Source organism: Astyanax mexicanus, chromosome 7 (assembly GCF_023375975.1).
Source record: "Astyanax mexicanus isolate ESR-SI-001 chromosome 7, AstMex3_surface, whole genome shotgun sequence".
Lineage (NCBI taxonomy): Eukaryota > Metazoa > Chordata > Actinopteri > Characiformes > Acestrorhamphidae > Astyanax > Astyanax mexicanus.
Window position 1 is genome coordinate 37483111 of NC_064414.1, and position 16955 is coordinate 37500065.

At 37.1% G+C, this 16955-nt stretch overlaps 1 protein-coding gene across 1 annotated transcript; it reads left to right on the forward strand.

Moving 5' to 3' along the window:
* Positions 1-231: 231 nt before the first annotated feature.
* rel (v-rel avian reticuloendotheliosis viral oncogene homolog) lies at positions 232-16439 on the forward strand. Its single transcript, XM_007252238.4, has 10 exons — positions 232-317; positions 1045-1065; positions 2511-2650; positions 2772-2920; positions 3513-3604; positions 11370-11510; positions 13314-13418; positions 13688-13903; positions 14596-14721; positions 14835-16439. The coding sequence occupies exons 1-10, from the start codon at positions 311-313 to the stop codon at positions 15686-15688; spliced, it is 1851 nt and encodes a 616-aa protein (XP_007252300.3). The 5' UTR covers positions 232-310; the 3' UTR covers positions 15689-16439.
* Positions 16440-16955: the final 516 nt, after the last annotated feature.

Genomic DNA, 16955 nt, shown 5'->3' on the forward strand with positions numbered 1-16955 from the left:
GATTTTTTCAAGCCTTTAAAAGTTTTAAGCTTTTACGTTGCCTTTTTTGGAGAAACGTTATGCGTTTTGTGTGATAGCGATAAAACAAATACATTTTAATCAAAATAAAATCCATTTTTTTAATGAAGTGCTACGTATAGTCTCCTGTGTGTGTGATTGGCTATGGACGTGCGGGGGGGGCGGAGCCAGGCGGCGGGGGGAATTCCCAAGCGCCCTTCACCTCTGGAGTAACACTTCACTCATTCACTTCTGAACATTCACACACACTCACGTACACACACTGATCGCTGCAGCAAGGGGCTCCACTAGAATGGATGGTGAGTTACAAGCTATTAATTAATTCACGCCTTTTAACAGCTTTCCTAGAATAATTATAATATCTGTGATATATATTTATATATAATAGGAGTACACAATCATCCAGACTGAGAGCTGTGACTAGTATAGCCTGCTGTTTTTGTTTGGTTAATGGATGTGATATGGAATTACATGAAGGTGTTAAACAGTTTTCAGTCAGAAGGTTAATGGATGGGGCTAGATTAAGATTTCTATGTGTTTACGTGTTTGATTCTAGTAATTGTTTTGTTGCTAGATAGCTTGTTACTTGTTGTAACTTGAATAACCAGTTCTCATGTGTTAAATTACTGATTGCTGCTTGTTTCACAATGTTTCAGAGGGAGTGTCGACTAGAAACAGTATGAAAACCAATCAGTGCATATGTTGTGTATATTATGTTTATAAATATAACTTCCTGACAAATTATATTAAAAATAAAAAATAAATAAATACATGAATAAATAATAATAGTAATAATATTTGATGGTAGAAAGTAAGCTGCCATAAAGATTTGACTAAAATCCATGACGAATAGGCTAGTCTAAATCTGCACCAGGAAATCAAAATGAGGAACCTCAGACTACTGGTTTTGACTTCAAGTTCCCATTTGCAGTATTGTCAGCAAATGCCTTGATTTTGCACTTGATTTTTCAGCTTATTGTTATTATATAATGTCCTGAAATATTTTGTCCTCTTTTTTTTGCACAGCTCATTTTCCCCCAATGAACAGTAAGTTCATATCATTCTTTTTAAAAAAGTGTAAAGCTTTTCTGTACAGCCAGCATGCTTATAACTATCTTATAACTATAACTGCCTTTATAACTTTCTTTTCTTTGTCTGCTTCCTTAATTTCTTTATTTCTTTTTTTTGTTCTACCACGGTTTGGGTTGCTTGGTTAAGGTAGTAGAGTAGTAGAGTGACAGCCACTTCCTGTCTATATGTGTGTGTGTGTGTGTGTGTTAGATAGCAACATGCAGAGCAGGTAGAGCAGAAGTGAGTACGTGAGGTCAGCTCAGGTAGAATATATCGCTGTACAACACAGTTATAAGGACTATATAAGGTCTGTGTGTATATACGTAGCTATACGCAGCTATACACAGAGCAGGAAGAGCAGAAGTGAGTGAGTGAGTGCTTGAGGTTAGCTCCTAGGTAGAAGATATTGCACAGATATTACACACAGCTATAAGGAGGCTGTCTGTGTGTAATTTATTCAGATCAAATCATTCTCATCCTCGTAAGTACAGTCTTAGAATTGTACAGGCCTGAAATGTGCTGAAATGTGAGTACAGGCAGTCACAAGGCAGACTGTCTTATTTAGACATCTGCACATCTGTATGACGAGAGGAACCTTACAACAGGAGCCGTGAGAGCCCTGAGTGTCATCTCGTGCCACACACAGCTGTGTAGTCTGAACAGGTGTTTAACAGAGCTTCGACAATCATAATCATCCTTTGTGGTCCACTGTGGTCCACTGAGATGGGAGCACTTGTGAGAAATACACTAGCAGGTGTAGCCGAAGGGGAAATTATTTGATGTGAGTTGTGTGTTGGCAGTGGTTTGAGCAGATTCTGAGGAATGTGCTGTGGTCTGCAGATGTTTAGATGTTTACAATACAGCGGGTCTCCGAACAACCTCAACATTTCTTCTAATCAATATTATACTGTCTGCCTGCTGTCTGCTTATCTGACTTGATGCTTGCTTAAAACCTGTCCATAATTAACTATATATCATAATCTTTGCCCTTATTCATTTTTTTTTTACATAAAAAATAAAATGTTTTAGTTCGATGTAGATTTCTTTATTAGTCAAGGCACTTAAAGGTACAATAAGTAGTTTTTCTGAAAAAGACATGTTAACAAAAACAATGTTTACCAGCCATAGGGTCTGCATCACATCAGCTTAAAATAAAGCAAACAAACATGTAGCAAAATTCTACATATTGCACCTTTAATAATAATTATAATAATGTAACTTACACAATAGAAAAGAACATAATGAAAAAGAAAAACAGATTACTCGCAAAAAGGAATATGGGGTGATATGTGGCTATTCATATGGATGGATCAGTTAGTTTCTGTGCCTTCTAAAATTAGCTGATTAAAACTGTTGTATATTAATTCAGTCAATACTCACTGCCTGACTCCCGTTCTCTTTCTTACCCTGTCTTTCATTAGTGGGAGAGCCCTGTGTTCAGATCTTTGAGCAGCCCAAACAAAGAGGCATGCGCTTCAGGTATAAATGTGAGGGCCGCTCAGCAGGCAGTATACCTGGAGAGAAAAGCTCTGATAATAACAGGACATACCCAAGCATTCAGGTACAGATTATTATTATTTTTGTTTTAAATAAAGATTTCTCCAATACATTACTTCACGATTTCTCTGTATATTGACCATTTTTCTAACTAACTACTAAATACTTTCTTTATTTCTTGTCAGATTTTGAATAACTGTAGAAAAGGAAAAGTGCGTGTGTCTTTGGTAACCAAAAACGAGCCCTACAGGCCACACCCACACGACCTGGTGGGAAAAGACTGTAAGGATGGCTACTACGAGGCAGAGTTTGGACCTGAACGCAGGGTGATTGCGTAAGTCAGCACTAGCTGTTAGCTAACTCATGAAGGCTGAATTAAAACATGCTGAATCGTAATGTTTTATACATTATATTTACTTTACACTCAGATGAAATTGTACTATAAATGAAGGAGTCAGTAGACAATGTTTAAAAAAAATCTGTTAACTAAAAAGATTCACAGTTTTTTTCTTTTTAAATCTCCTTTTGTCTTGTTGCCATTTTTTCCTAATGAAGTTAAAGCATTACTGAGCTCTACATCAAAGTCATTCCTGTCTGCCTCTTCTCTTTGTGGAGCTTAATGTCAGAATACCATACACCCACATATCCACACCCACACACAAACACTATGTACATGCTGCTACAGACCTCTGTCCATCTTTTTTTAATATAAAAAAAAAATGATCTCAGAGAAGGGAAACAGCAGGGGGATTCCCCTAATATGCAAAATGCGTACCTTAGAGCTGCAGTGTTTTGTCCATCCCCCAAAATTATCTGCCTGGCCATCTCTCATGATTCACAACCCAGAAAATCTATATAATTGCTTTTGATGTGGTTCGTGTTGGATTTTGAATGAATGGAACCATAAATGTGTATTTATTTCACAGCTTCCAGAACTTGGGCATCCAGTGTGTGAGAAGAAGAGAAGTTAAGGATGCCATAATGCAGAGAGTAAACAGAGGCATCAACCCCTACAATGGTGAGATCAGATTTTCATATTAGTTTTTTTATATCGCTCTTACTAGTCGTCAGAAATCAGTCTCACAAAGTGTGTTCATATTAGGAGAAGTAAATAGGTCAAATGCATGTTGACACAAGAAGCTCACTGTAAATCACTACACCATACAGACCAGTGACTGACTTCCTTTATGTTATTCCTATAGTCATTGTGTTCAGACTACGGTGGTATCATTAGTGTAAGAAACAAAAATGTCACTTCTCTTTTTTTTTAAGCAAAACTGTTGCACAACTGGCTGCGGTGTTGCACTGCATGTGACCAGGGGGAATTTATTCAGAGCAGGAATAGAGGCCCACTCCTAAAAAAACTGTATCTGTGCTGGTTGAAAACATCCAGAGGAAGTAGAAACCATGGATATTTCTTTTACATGGTTCTGTGTAAAAATATATAGAATAAAGCTTTATTGTTAGTGTACATGACACAATGTAACTCAACAAGTTTTAAAACCATAGAAATTTAATAGAATATAATCTAATATAAAACCCAAAACATATAGCAGCAGTAATAGGCAGCATAGGATATTTTCACACACAAGGTTTAGTGTGAAACAGCATGGGTAGTGTATTTATATGACCGTTGGTAGGTTTTCCACATTTAAGGGTTCATTAAACCCTCAGATGTTATAGACTCTCCCTAGCTTGTGTTTAAGCACACGGTCAGACAGAAGAAGGTACTACAGTAATACATGTTGTTCAACATACTTAGTTACATAATTACTACAGAACAATGTGATACTTCATGTCTTATAAAACTGTGTCACTCAGAAGTAGGGAAACATACAACAGAACATCATAAGGATATGTTTCTTAACTAAAGGTACCGTCCCAGTAACAAGAGAGGTACCTAATGAGTGAGACTGTAATCTTGCGCCCTTTTTTCTGAGTGCAAATTAGTATTTTATGCATGAACACAATGATTAAATACAGTGGTGAATTGTATTGTAATATCTACAAATGATATGTACATGTATTCTGATTTATTAGGTAAAAAAAGTATTTGATCTAGAAATGAGTTGGGATTTTGAGACTCTTTAGCAACATATTACCACTGTTAAAGCTCATGTCTCAGCATCTACTGTTCTTTAATGTTGCCCTGATGACCCATATCTTTAAACTGCAGGCTACACTTAGGATTAATAGTTAGAAAAATTTTATCCATAAGCCTATAATATTTTAATAACCCCTTTCAGAGTCTCAGTATCTGATTGTTAGTTGATCTCTGCAACAGGACATTTCACAACAGACAGTATGTTGTCCTGTTATAGCTTCCTCTTGGCCATTTAGTCTCCAAGGTGACTTGGTGTTTGCTCTCACTTCTGCTGTGAGGCCTCAGAACTTCCTGAACCAGCAATATGTACTACTCTGTTCCTTCCTATAACCAAACCTTCTCGTCGCTTCTGTTCAGATACAGTATGCACAGCTTACAGAAGAGTCTGTAAAGGGCGGGAAATATGGCATACATGTAACATATCACATATAGGGGTATCCAGGAAGACAGTGTTATATTGCTGATGGGAGAAACTGAGCATCTGAGCAAATTGTGGATATCCCGAATACAAATTTATCTGATGTGCTGCAGGTTAAAAACAGAGACCATTAAACTCTTTGGTTTCTTAGTTCTTAGAGAATTCTTAGTGTGCACTAAAAGTGGTTAAAATAGTACACAGCTTTGTAAAATGTTGAATATTATCAAGTATTTTATTGTACAATTATTTATAAAATATATTTACATGTTATAATGTTATATATGCTTTCATTACATTAAAATGTATGCATTATTTTATAGAAGGTTTTACTTACAGAAGTCATTACTTCTGTGAATCAATCTGTGAACCGACACTATTGTGATACTGAATTTTTTTATTTTTAATATTGATTTTTTTGCAATCATATTCAATCATGACATACTGTTGTTTTTTTAACTTCTAACCGGTTTTAACAGACAAAATGCAGGGAAATGCTGTAGTTTAACTGGCTATTTAAAATTAAAATCACAAATGTACTTTTGCAAAGTTTTAAATTCGTATATGCAGAAAAAAAATACTATAAAACCGAACAGGAGCAAATATCAAATAGTAAAGTATAATTCAAAATAAGACAATACTTAAATGGACTCCGTATTCATTTCTCTGCTTGTTACTGTGCAGTTTTTCACCTCACATTTTTTGACAGTGCAAATCTGGCATTATGTTTTTCTCAACATTGTGTTCAAATTTTATGAGTTGACTAATAGAAATGATCCAGGATAACTTAGATCTTTTTACATAGATTGTTTTCTTCTTCTTTTATAAAATACTTATTTTAGAGATTTTTGCTTTGCTCAGTAATAAAAATGTAGTTTCTGTCCACACGATTATCACTTTAATTGTAAAAACTGTGTGTAACTGGTGTAAAAAATCTTCATTTATCGTCCTTATTTTTATGATATGTTCAGTTAATGAGTGTTGATACTCGTGATGTATTGAAATAATGAATTTTACTATATCATGTATCATATTATCATATCATATCATACCCATTTCTAGACCATAGTGTCTAATTCAGTTATATGAATCATAATTCTGCTGGCTGCGTCACTGTATTGAGAACACTTTTGATATTAGCTGTAATGTTTGGTCATGTGTTTATAAGGGTGGATGAGCCAGTGATGAACTCACTTTCACTAATGCTGTCCCACTGTTATTGGCCTTTTTGACTCATGTGGTGGCAGTGTGTGTGTGTGTTTATCAGTTAGCTATTTTTTACAGATATTTGAATAATATTTGAACGGTATTTAAAGGAATGACGTTTGGGTGTGAGACTATGCGGTAAAGCAGAACCATGAGTGATGTGAGAAAGTGTGTACAGAGTGCAGCGTCTGTAGAGGCGTGTAGGTGCTGTTAATGGCACTGTGCCCACTGGATGGAGGATCTACCTTTCCCTCAGCTCGCTCTCTGCAGCTCTCGTCATGCACTCCCTCTCTCTGTATTTGGTCCGACACCTGCCCACACTAACCCAAATGCTCTTGACACCCACAAGGCTTGTGTTCCTCTGTGCGTTCCTCTCTGTCCCTTCACGTACACACACACTCACACACGCACACACACATACATATATATGCAAAAAAGCATGCACGCACACCACCCCCTCGTTTTCACACTCTGCCTCTATCTTCTACACCCACTCACAGCTACCCACCTTCTCTCTATGTATCAGCTATCTGTTTGCTTAGCCCTTTTTTCTCTCAGTCTGCTTCTCTCCTAGGGATTTGCGATATGGCCCTAAAATGATATCATGATATTTTAAGCATATTATTGTGATAATGATATTCTTGACAAAATGAAAAAAACATTAAAAAATATTTTATTATTTAAAAAAATGCAACAGAATCTAAATATAAAACAGTATAATGTTTGTAAATATTTCTATACAATAATGAAATAATATAATGAAAGAAATAATGTAACATAAGAGCACCGTAATATGAGGTGTACTACTATCAGTTAATGTCTATTTTCTGCTCTATTTTCATATATAAGGCACACCGGATTATAATGCGTATTTTAAGTGACAATAGTAAGGAACAAGGGTGTTTCCAGGTTTTCTTCTAATTCAGCAGGTCTCGTTGCTAGAGGGGGTGTCTAAATAAACAAAACTGTAATTCTTAAAAAAAAAATTCTTTCAAAGTCAAATGAGCACTAGATGTTAATCTACACAGATTCCTCTCCTTTATTTGGATGAGTAAAGCGCTTTTGTTTATTTACAGTAAGCTTAGATTTCCAATATTTTCAACAGCACGGTTAGCAACAGCGCTAGCCATAGTTAGCAGAGCTTAGCGCTAGTAAATGCCACAGACAGTGCTTCACTGAGGAACCCTGAGTGTTTCGGTAAGCTCGAACGCTATTAGCTAGCGGTTCCTTCCACGTAGCTTGTTTTTACAAGGTAAACATGCCGGCTACAGTCCGATATACTCACCTCTGAGCATTGAAAGAGCTAGCGCTGCAGTTAGCAGCTTATGCTAATACTGCTTCACTGAAACTTCTGTATTACGCTGTACTTCAGTGGAGTGGCTTTACTGCTCCTCACAACCTGACTGGTTGAATTCATACATAATGTGCACCGAATTATAAGGTACACTGTGGATTTTTGGGAAAATTAAAGGATTTTAAGTGCGCTTTATAATGTGAAAAATATGGTAATGTAATATAGCAACAAAATGACCAAAATACTAAAGTGCAGACAGTTTAGTACATACATATAAACTGCAAACCTAAACAGTTTGACAAAACAACCTTAAAGTTTCACAGTATTAATTCACTACTTCCAAGACAGAATACTGTAATTATTACAATATGGATTTTTTAAATTCCAGTTTTACTGTTTCACAATACAATATGACACACCCCTAGATAAACACTCACTCCTGTACTGTAAAATATAATACCTGTCATGAATTAATTAAATACATAGGTAAACTTTACTCAGTTACCAAAAAGACTGACTTCATATTAGCTGTTTTGAGCATCCAGTTACTTGCAGGGTGAAAAACCACTTTACTGATTGTTTTGAGTGCAGATAACTTATAACAACCAAGTAGAAACAAAGACTGTGAAGTGAGCATGCTCATATTGTGCAAGCTGAGGACAGACAAAGTGGCCAATGGATTATTCAGTCTTGTATCATGAACTGTGCACTTTCGGTTAAATATGATCATCTTCAAGGAGTGCCTTATGTTTGGGCAGTGCAACCCTGATGAGTAAAACGCTTAAAAAAATCCCATTGGCTTTTTGCACCATTTTTGCATACTGGGGTTGCCCCTCTCGTCATTAATGCATAGCTGGTTGCTCTGAGCTGTCTTCTCTTTAGATTTCCATATATTCTGTGTTTAGGGCTGTATGAGCAAGTTAGCCCATTTGCCTGCTGCAGTAAGTAATGTTCCCTGTGTCTGAAATGTAAGAAAAGCTGACTTGATGCCTTGCTGCCCACAGTCTCTCACTTAGAAGGCAGTGTAGTGATGAAGGAAAAAAGAGAGTGCTGACGTTGCCAAAATAACAACTGCAGATGGCCAGATATGAGCGTTTCGCTGTGTTTTCATTACATATTAGCATTATAGCCCAAGATAGATAGAGGGTTAGATTACTGAACTTTGATTTAAACATGATTGGATGGAAATTATGTTGGCTCAATATTACATAGGCCACTTGTGCGTTATTGCAGAATTACTTTATTTTTAGTAATTTAGTTCAAAATGTGAAACTCATATATTATACAGATGGAGTGATCGATTTTAAGCATTTATTTATTTTATTGTTGATGATTATGGCTTACAGCTAATAAAAAATCCAAAAGTCAGTATCTCAGAAAATTAGAATGTTATATAAGTCCAGTTAGTACTTTTTGGAGGCTGGGCAGTGTGCCAAGTCCTGCTGGAAAATGAAATCCACATCTCCATAAAAGTTGTCAGCAAAGGGAAGCATGAAGTGCTTTAAGATTTACCGGGAAAACATTGCACTGATTTTGACTTGATATAGCACAGTGATAACATACTTGATATACCCTCAAGCAGCTTTGACCGCATGCCTCTCAACTTTTCCTCCAGATTCTGGTCCCTTTATTTTCAAATAAAATGCAAAATGTACTGATCAGTAATGGTTTGGAGAGCCATGTCATTCGCTGTTGTTGGTCCATGGTCCTGTGTTATACTGACATAAAATAACTTTTCAATGATACAAAATGTTTTTGAGATGTGCCTGTATTTGTTTTTTTTTTTTGCTATTATTTAGTTGTTCAATATAGTAATTCTGAGTAATCTATACAAAGTCAGAAATGCATTTAAAGTAAATGATTATTTTGGATACTATACAGTTACCTAAACTCAAGTGTAAGTAAACTTAACTAAAACACATTAATTAAAGCAACATAGAATACAATATTGAAATTTTCTCAAATGTTTTTAAGACAATTGGTTTGCACCTTGTTTTTTTAAAGTAAGGTCAGCAAATTTGATTTTACAGTACATTTTAGAATCTATCCACCGCTCCCTCTCTTTTTCCTCCCGGGTGCTTTGTGGTTTAAGCAGAGGCAGTGCGTTTAGAGCATCAGGTTTAGCAGCCTCTTCACTGCAGAGTCGTCACCCGTCACCAAGTTCTTGCTTCGCTGTGATATTTCCACCTGTGGCCTCACCTCACGTCACACCAGCAGTGGGTGGGTTGTTCACGACATGGCCTTATACAGAGTCCTGAAAGAGAGAAAAAGTGGGCCGATCGCACTGACAAACGTCTTCACAAGCATTCTGCGTAGGATATGAGTGTGTGTGTGGTTGTGTATGTGTGGTTGTGTGTACGTCTTCTTCTTTCTCTCCCTTTCAGTGTGTGTGTGGGCATATTTCGGTGACATACCAGGGGATACCGCTGAGTAGTATATACAGAGGTGTGACGTGTAGAGAGAGAGGCGAGAGAGTCACTCAGAGATATCTGAGATAATCACACATTTAAATTAAGTCATTTTTTAAATCTAGATAATCTCATGCGCTGTCATACTGCTGACGATAGAGACTTTGGGGCTGTTTTTGTCCTTTTTGCGTTGAACTATCCATCTATGGCGTTCCATTAGGCTCTTATAGTGGCATGAATTAAATATTGCAAAACTTACGAAATACCTACCAATGTATCACAATATTTTTACACACAGACCAAATGCACTAGATGTACCATATTTTAAAAACTATCATTTCAAAACAATGATGATGACTAATGAGAACGAGTTTTATTATGTATTTGCACCAGTACATTCAATTTAAAAAGGCTAATTGTGCATTTTTTGGATAATATGTTGTCCCAGAAATGAATGCACTAAACAATGTTATTGTATTTTTTTCCCACTCATATAATGATAATATTATGACATAATATTGCAATTTTTTTACACACTTTAAATAGCAAACTACATTAAATATTAAGATGTGTACTATATGTGTAGTATATGTGCACTGCTTCGTTTCCATATGTTTGTAATGAGTGCACGCAGCGTGCCTGTGTTACCAAGATAGCTATGAACGTCTGATTGTTGACGTCTGTCTAGGTTGTATTCAGTCAGTGTCACATCTGTGTTTTCACAAAGACATATTCACAAGCACCTTCACTATTAAAACAATGCAGGCACAAGAGGTGTAAGATAGCAATGAGCATCATGACTTGCTTTGCACTGGGTGTAAGATAGGCCCCACTTTCTCTTTAATTATAATGGGTTATCCTTGCTAAGAATACGCAGTTTTTTTAAATGATAACAAAAATATCATGATAAAGAGTGTCATATTGGACAAAAAAGATTAAATTAATTTAAACATAGTTCCTTTCCAAAGCCCACTTAAATTAGGCACCAGAATTAGAACCATGTAAACACTGCCTTGAAAGTTTATGAAAAAAATCAAAAACGACATTCAGAGATCTAACCAATGTAATCTTGCCTATGTTAACCATTTACTTCTCGTTGTATTTTGTTAATTTATACAATGTATAAATTATTAAATCATTAATCATAATCATGGTAAAATATTCAGTGAATCCTTTACTCGTAATAATGATTTGACGTAACAATAAAGTGCAATAATAGTTTACAGCTATTGCACATAAGTTTTCGAGAGACACACACATACACACACACACATACGGCAATGAGCAGCCACCTCAGTGCCAGAGGAGCCTAGACTAATGTATATTTTGTTTCTATTTGTGTGTTTGACCATGCAGTTCCACGGGACCAGCTCTTGCTGACAGAGGAGTACGACCTAAACGTGGTGCGACTGTGTTTCCAAGTCTTTCTACAGGACGAAACTGGACGTTACAGCATTGGATTAACCCCTGTCATCTCTAATCCCATCTATGACAACAGTGAGTGCCCAAAAACACAGTTTTTTGGATAAAGCACAAGGATTCCTTATTTGCTAAATATTAGAAAGAATACTGATGATAGGGGTGCTGCTTCTCTGGGTTTGTAATCAGTTTAATTTATATTTATAACCATTGCCTTTATATAACCCATTACCTTATCAATCCTAAAATGTAGTGTTCACTATTAGTACTATTAGTAGAATTAATCAGTAACTAAAATATACATAACATGTAAGTTGTGATATAAGTTGTAGTTGAGTATGGAACAGAAGTGTGGGCCAAAAAGGGACCCAGAGAGGGTGGCTGCCTCCAAATAAAGACAATGTTGTAGAACATAGCTTGACAATACGTGTGAAGTTTCAGAAGTCATGCTGCTGTCATTGGGGCATATTACATTACAGGAAGTGAGCATGGCCCCATTCAGCACTTCCTGAGTTAAGTTGCTAGCAGTGTGAGTACAGTGCACAGCGGAAGCCGCTGCACAGGCAATTTTATAGGCTAGTGTGCTTGAATGCAACAACAAACTGTGTGAGAGACTGTTTAAATTCTGTGACAGTCAATGCAGGAAAGTACAACACAACCAAACTGGAACATGTTCAGCAGTATCCATGCACTCCAGCTGTTTACTGTCTTTAATACTTAAACAGATAAAGCTACTGATTAACTGACATTAGTTTCACTTTCCAATCATAGAAACAACACTTCAATATTTGATTAACTATACTAACTATATACAATAATTATTTAACTAAACTGTAGTGTTTTATACCATTGCTTTGCTGTTTGAACTACGCTTGATCCGACTTTATTTATTTAATAAATTTATTACATTTTTGACCAAGACAGAGACGCAATGGTAATGGTATCCATTTTGTATGGGGCCCCCAAATGGTTTGAAATGGCCCTGGGTATAGTTCACCCAATACTTTGAGTAAATAATAATGTCTGCCTAACATTTCTTAGTACATCACATACCATGTACTTCATTTCTGTTAGCTCCTGGAATCAATAATTTGTGTATTTGGACGTGTCCAGTCAAACTTCACGAATCATCAGTGTGTAGTCTTGGCCACCAGGGCAACCTTTCAGTGGGTATCAGTTATATTTAAGTAATAAGTAATGGTTGGCTACCTGGCTTTGATGTTGTAGGTCATAAGAGCAAGTTTCACTTTTCATTAATGCTACGTGGGACTTCATGCTGGCTGGGAACTTAAATAAAGAAACTCTGTGCTATGATGAATTTCCCCCATACTGTACATTTGAATCATTTTTCCTAACTCTGTAAAGGTAAAATGTCTGTAAATGTTAAAGTTAACTGAAATTAAGAGTTATAATTTACTCTAAATAGTGTTTTAGTGTTTTAACTTCTAAAAAGGATTACACAATTACTTTAATCTGCCAATCTATTTGATAGTCACACATACACTTAAACTCATGATCTGATTTTGATTAGCAGGGAGTTTATTCCAAAAGGCAGAATTAGCCGTGTGGAAAGTCCTAAAGTGTTTCTTGTTTTTAAGACACTTTAAACCCCTCCATCATAGTCAGCTACATACACAATTGAGGCCCCACCCTCACTTTCTAAAACAGGACTTACCAGCCTACTTATATTTAGCTACATTGCACACTTCCTGGTGCACTAGAGCGTTGAAGACCTTTCTGCTTGATAGAGATGAATTCAAAGATGAGCTCTTCTCATCAATGCTTATCATCACTTATACTTGTCTGTGTTTTAATGGCCTTCATAATGTCACAAATAAAGATTTGACCTTTAATCTTTTGACCGCTTTACCCTCTTTCCAGGGGCCCCAAACACCGCGGAGTTGCGCATTTGCCGGGTCAACAAGAATAGCGGCAGTGTGAAGGGCGGTGACGAGATCTTCCTGCTTTGTGATAAAGTGCAGAAAGGTACATACCTGCCTTCCTCATATAGAGGAACTCAATGCATTTGCTAAAATTTGTGGTCTGAAAAATACATCCCTTTATGATATTTATTCTAATATTTCAATCCTCCACCCATTTGGTCATTTCCTCATTCTTCCATTTATCTTGTCATTACGCACCAAAGCACTGACATGCTTTTTTCATGCTTTCTCTTAACATTTCATTAAATCACTCATCTTAAACCACCTCATTAAACCACCTCATCCTTCCATTCCTGTTGCTTAACACTATAGATGATATAGAGGTGCGCTTCTTCAACCAAACCTGGGAGGCTAGAGGCTCCTTCTCTCAGGCAGACGTCCACAGGCAGGTGGCCATTGTGTTCCGAACACCGGCCTACTATGACACCTCCATCACGTCTCCTGTCACTGTTCACATGCAGCTGCGCCGTCCCACTGACCAGGAAGTGAGCGAGCCCATGGAGTTCAGATACCTGCCTGATGATAAAGGTATGACTTCCTTTGCTTTTACTTAAACATTTATACAACTAAGTTTGATAATCTGGAGAAAAAATGTGTTAGAGAAAAAAGTGTCTTGGCAGTGTAGTATTGTTGAAGAGCGTGATTCAACACTCCAGGTGTTGATTCAGTTTTACATATTTGTTGCATATTGTAAGTCCCCCCATATTTTGAGTAAATATTAACTAAATATAACAAATGTAAGATACATTAGATAAAAAGTACATCTTTCCTACTGGCTCCTGGCATCAATTATTTTCATACCATCAGTGTGTAGTCTTTCCAACGTGGATAACCTTTCCTTGAAAATTCTGTTATGTTTTAGGCCATAAGAGCAAGCTACTATTTTATTTACTGCAAAGTGTGACTTCATCCTACAGTTAATTCACTGGATAGTTTTTCTTATGTAATGTTAAAATTTATTCAAATTAAGATGGACAGTTTATTCCAAAAAGAAAATTGCTTTGTAGGGACAATTTCCCAAGATTAAGCCCCATCTTAGACTGTACTACATTTTAAATAGATATTATTCACCGAAAGGAACATGCATTGTACATGCATTGTACACTTGATGTCCAAAAACTGACTTTTAGAGTCTGATATGATACATCACCTTTCCTATCTGCATTAAAGTTGTGCCCATGCTCAAAATCTTTCTTTTCTTTTTTCCTTTTTTTTTTTAGATCCCTACGGATGTCAAGAGAAGAAGCGGAAAATAGACAGTCTAATGAAATCCCTGTCTGGCTTTTCATCTGGACCTATAAGCTCTCTGAACAGAACCAAAGCAGGCAGCCATAGAATTAAAACTGGTAAGAAATTGACTTTTTGATCTGCTTCAATTCTATTTATTTTGAGTCTTAAAGGTCACCTCTCAGAACTATGCATGTAAATTGTCATACTCATCAATGTTTATCTTTCACAGAACCAACAAATTTCTTTGGAAAGCTCCAAAGCCATGGCATTATGAGACAAAGTCATCAAAACATGATGCAAAGCACCTGTTCTTCCCACTCCATGATGCCATCAACTTCAGCATCTCCAGCTCTGTCAGCATATAACCCTGTTCAGTGGAGCAATCCACTTAACTTCAACCCAGCAAGCAACAGCCCTGGGCCCAGTAATGGGGTCGGCATGCAGCAGATCAACACAGTTAACCCCGTTAACGCAGTTAACACAGTTCCCACCCTCAACACCACAGGTGAAAGTGGAAACAGTCTCCCCTTACTGAGTTCATTTGATCTGGAGATACTGAACCCCCAAGGCCCCTCAGCCAGCCAGCCTCGGCAAGAGCAACAGGACCAGAGTGTCCAGCATGCCCAGCCTGCACACCAGCCACCCCACAGAAAAGATGCTATGCCTGCTCATGGTGGAGACACCATGTGGTATAATTTTGAAACCCAGGGAACGTCAGGGACGCAGAATGGGGCACAGGGCACAGGTGGGATGATGGGGATGGGCTACCCGTACTCAGACAGCCAGGATGGGAGTGAGATGCTACAGAGTCTGGTGGGCTCTCAGTTAGGTGTTCATTTAAAACAAGAGCCTCAAAGCCAGAGCAACCTGACCATGCTGGGACCTGCCAACACAGTCACTTCTGACTGCACACAAGTCTTCACCCTGCTCAACTACCCTTCAGCCAATGGCAGTGGCCAAGAGGCCATGAGGCAGGCAGCCAGCGGGACCAACATGCCAGTGCAAAGAAACACACAAACCCCATCTTACTCCATGACTGGCATTGGGAATGGACTGAACTGGCCATACTATCCAGGACAGTAACAGGACTGCACACCAGAATTCAGATTTTTTTTTTTTTAAAAAGGGTTGTAAATTTAGCACTGCACTGAACCATAAGGAGCACAATATGTAGGTTATTCTTTTGCTCTTTTGACATTAGATGACCAAATCTATAATTTCTGCTTTAAATATATAGGCTCCATTTAATGCTTTCTGGTTTATTTTTATGTTTTTCTTTATCTTTTCCTTACCAACAGATTAAGTTTAAGTACGAGGGACCAAAAACTGTAAGAAACCACTGTCAGATCAAAAAGGCAGCAGGATTTCTATAAACATTTATGTACATAGAATTTAAAGGTCATATTTGGGATTTCTGGAAAGTTTTCTTAAGTGTGGCGAAGTACTTGTGTTCTCTGGAACTCGCAGAGGTCTTCAGACCCTGGTAATGACTATGTCATGTTAAAGAAATGTTCCACTGAAAGTTCTCAGAATACTATGTCTAAAAAAATGGTTTCTTAGACAAGGCCTTTCGAAAAAAAAAAAAAGTAAAAAAGAAAAAGTTGTGTTTTGCCTTTAAATGATGTTTTGTACTATTTTACATTCACTGGCTGAGAGAGATATACATTAAGAGGAGTTTGTTGCTTTTTTAATTATTTCTGTTTTACTTATTTGAGCATCACAATGAACAGAAGATGATTTTTCATGTGTACATGTTATTTTTGTCAATGCATTGTGACTTTTTTTTGTGAATGTTCGGTTATTTTTATACAATAAAAATGGAGTTTAGGAAAAACATTGCCTATTTTTTTATATAAATCTTTGGACCACTGCTGTTAAACCTCTATAAGACCACACAAACCATAAGACCAGCCAACATGTGTTTCATTGCTTCCTCTGTGATACAAGAATGGCATTGCAACACAATACTGTTGTTAGATACCCACCCATCAGACATAACATTAAAACCACAGATGAAGTACAGATTAACTGATTGACTCTTTTTAACCTGTGAAAAAGTGGGGTTGATTAGGCAGCAAGGGAAAAGTCTTAAAGTTGAAGTTGAAGTTGATTGAAGCGGTGGTGTTTCTGGTATGCAGTTGTTAGAGTGCTTAGAGTGTTCATGCTTTTCCCAGTCTACCTCTAAAATTCTACAGTGAGCACCTGAGCATCAGACCTGGACCATGGGGCAGTGGAAGAGTGTAAACGGTTCTGATGGACTACTAAAGAAACATCTGAATTTTGTGTGGGTTTTACTTTCACACATACCACCCAGCTAAACATTTTTTACAGGCCAAGCACCCTGTTGTTT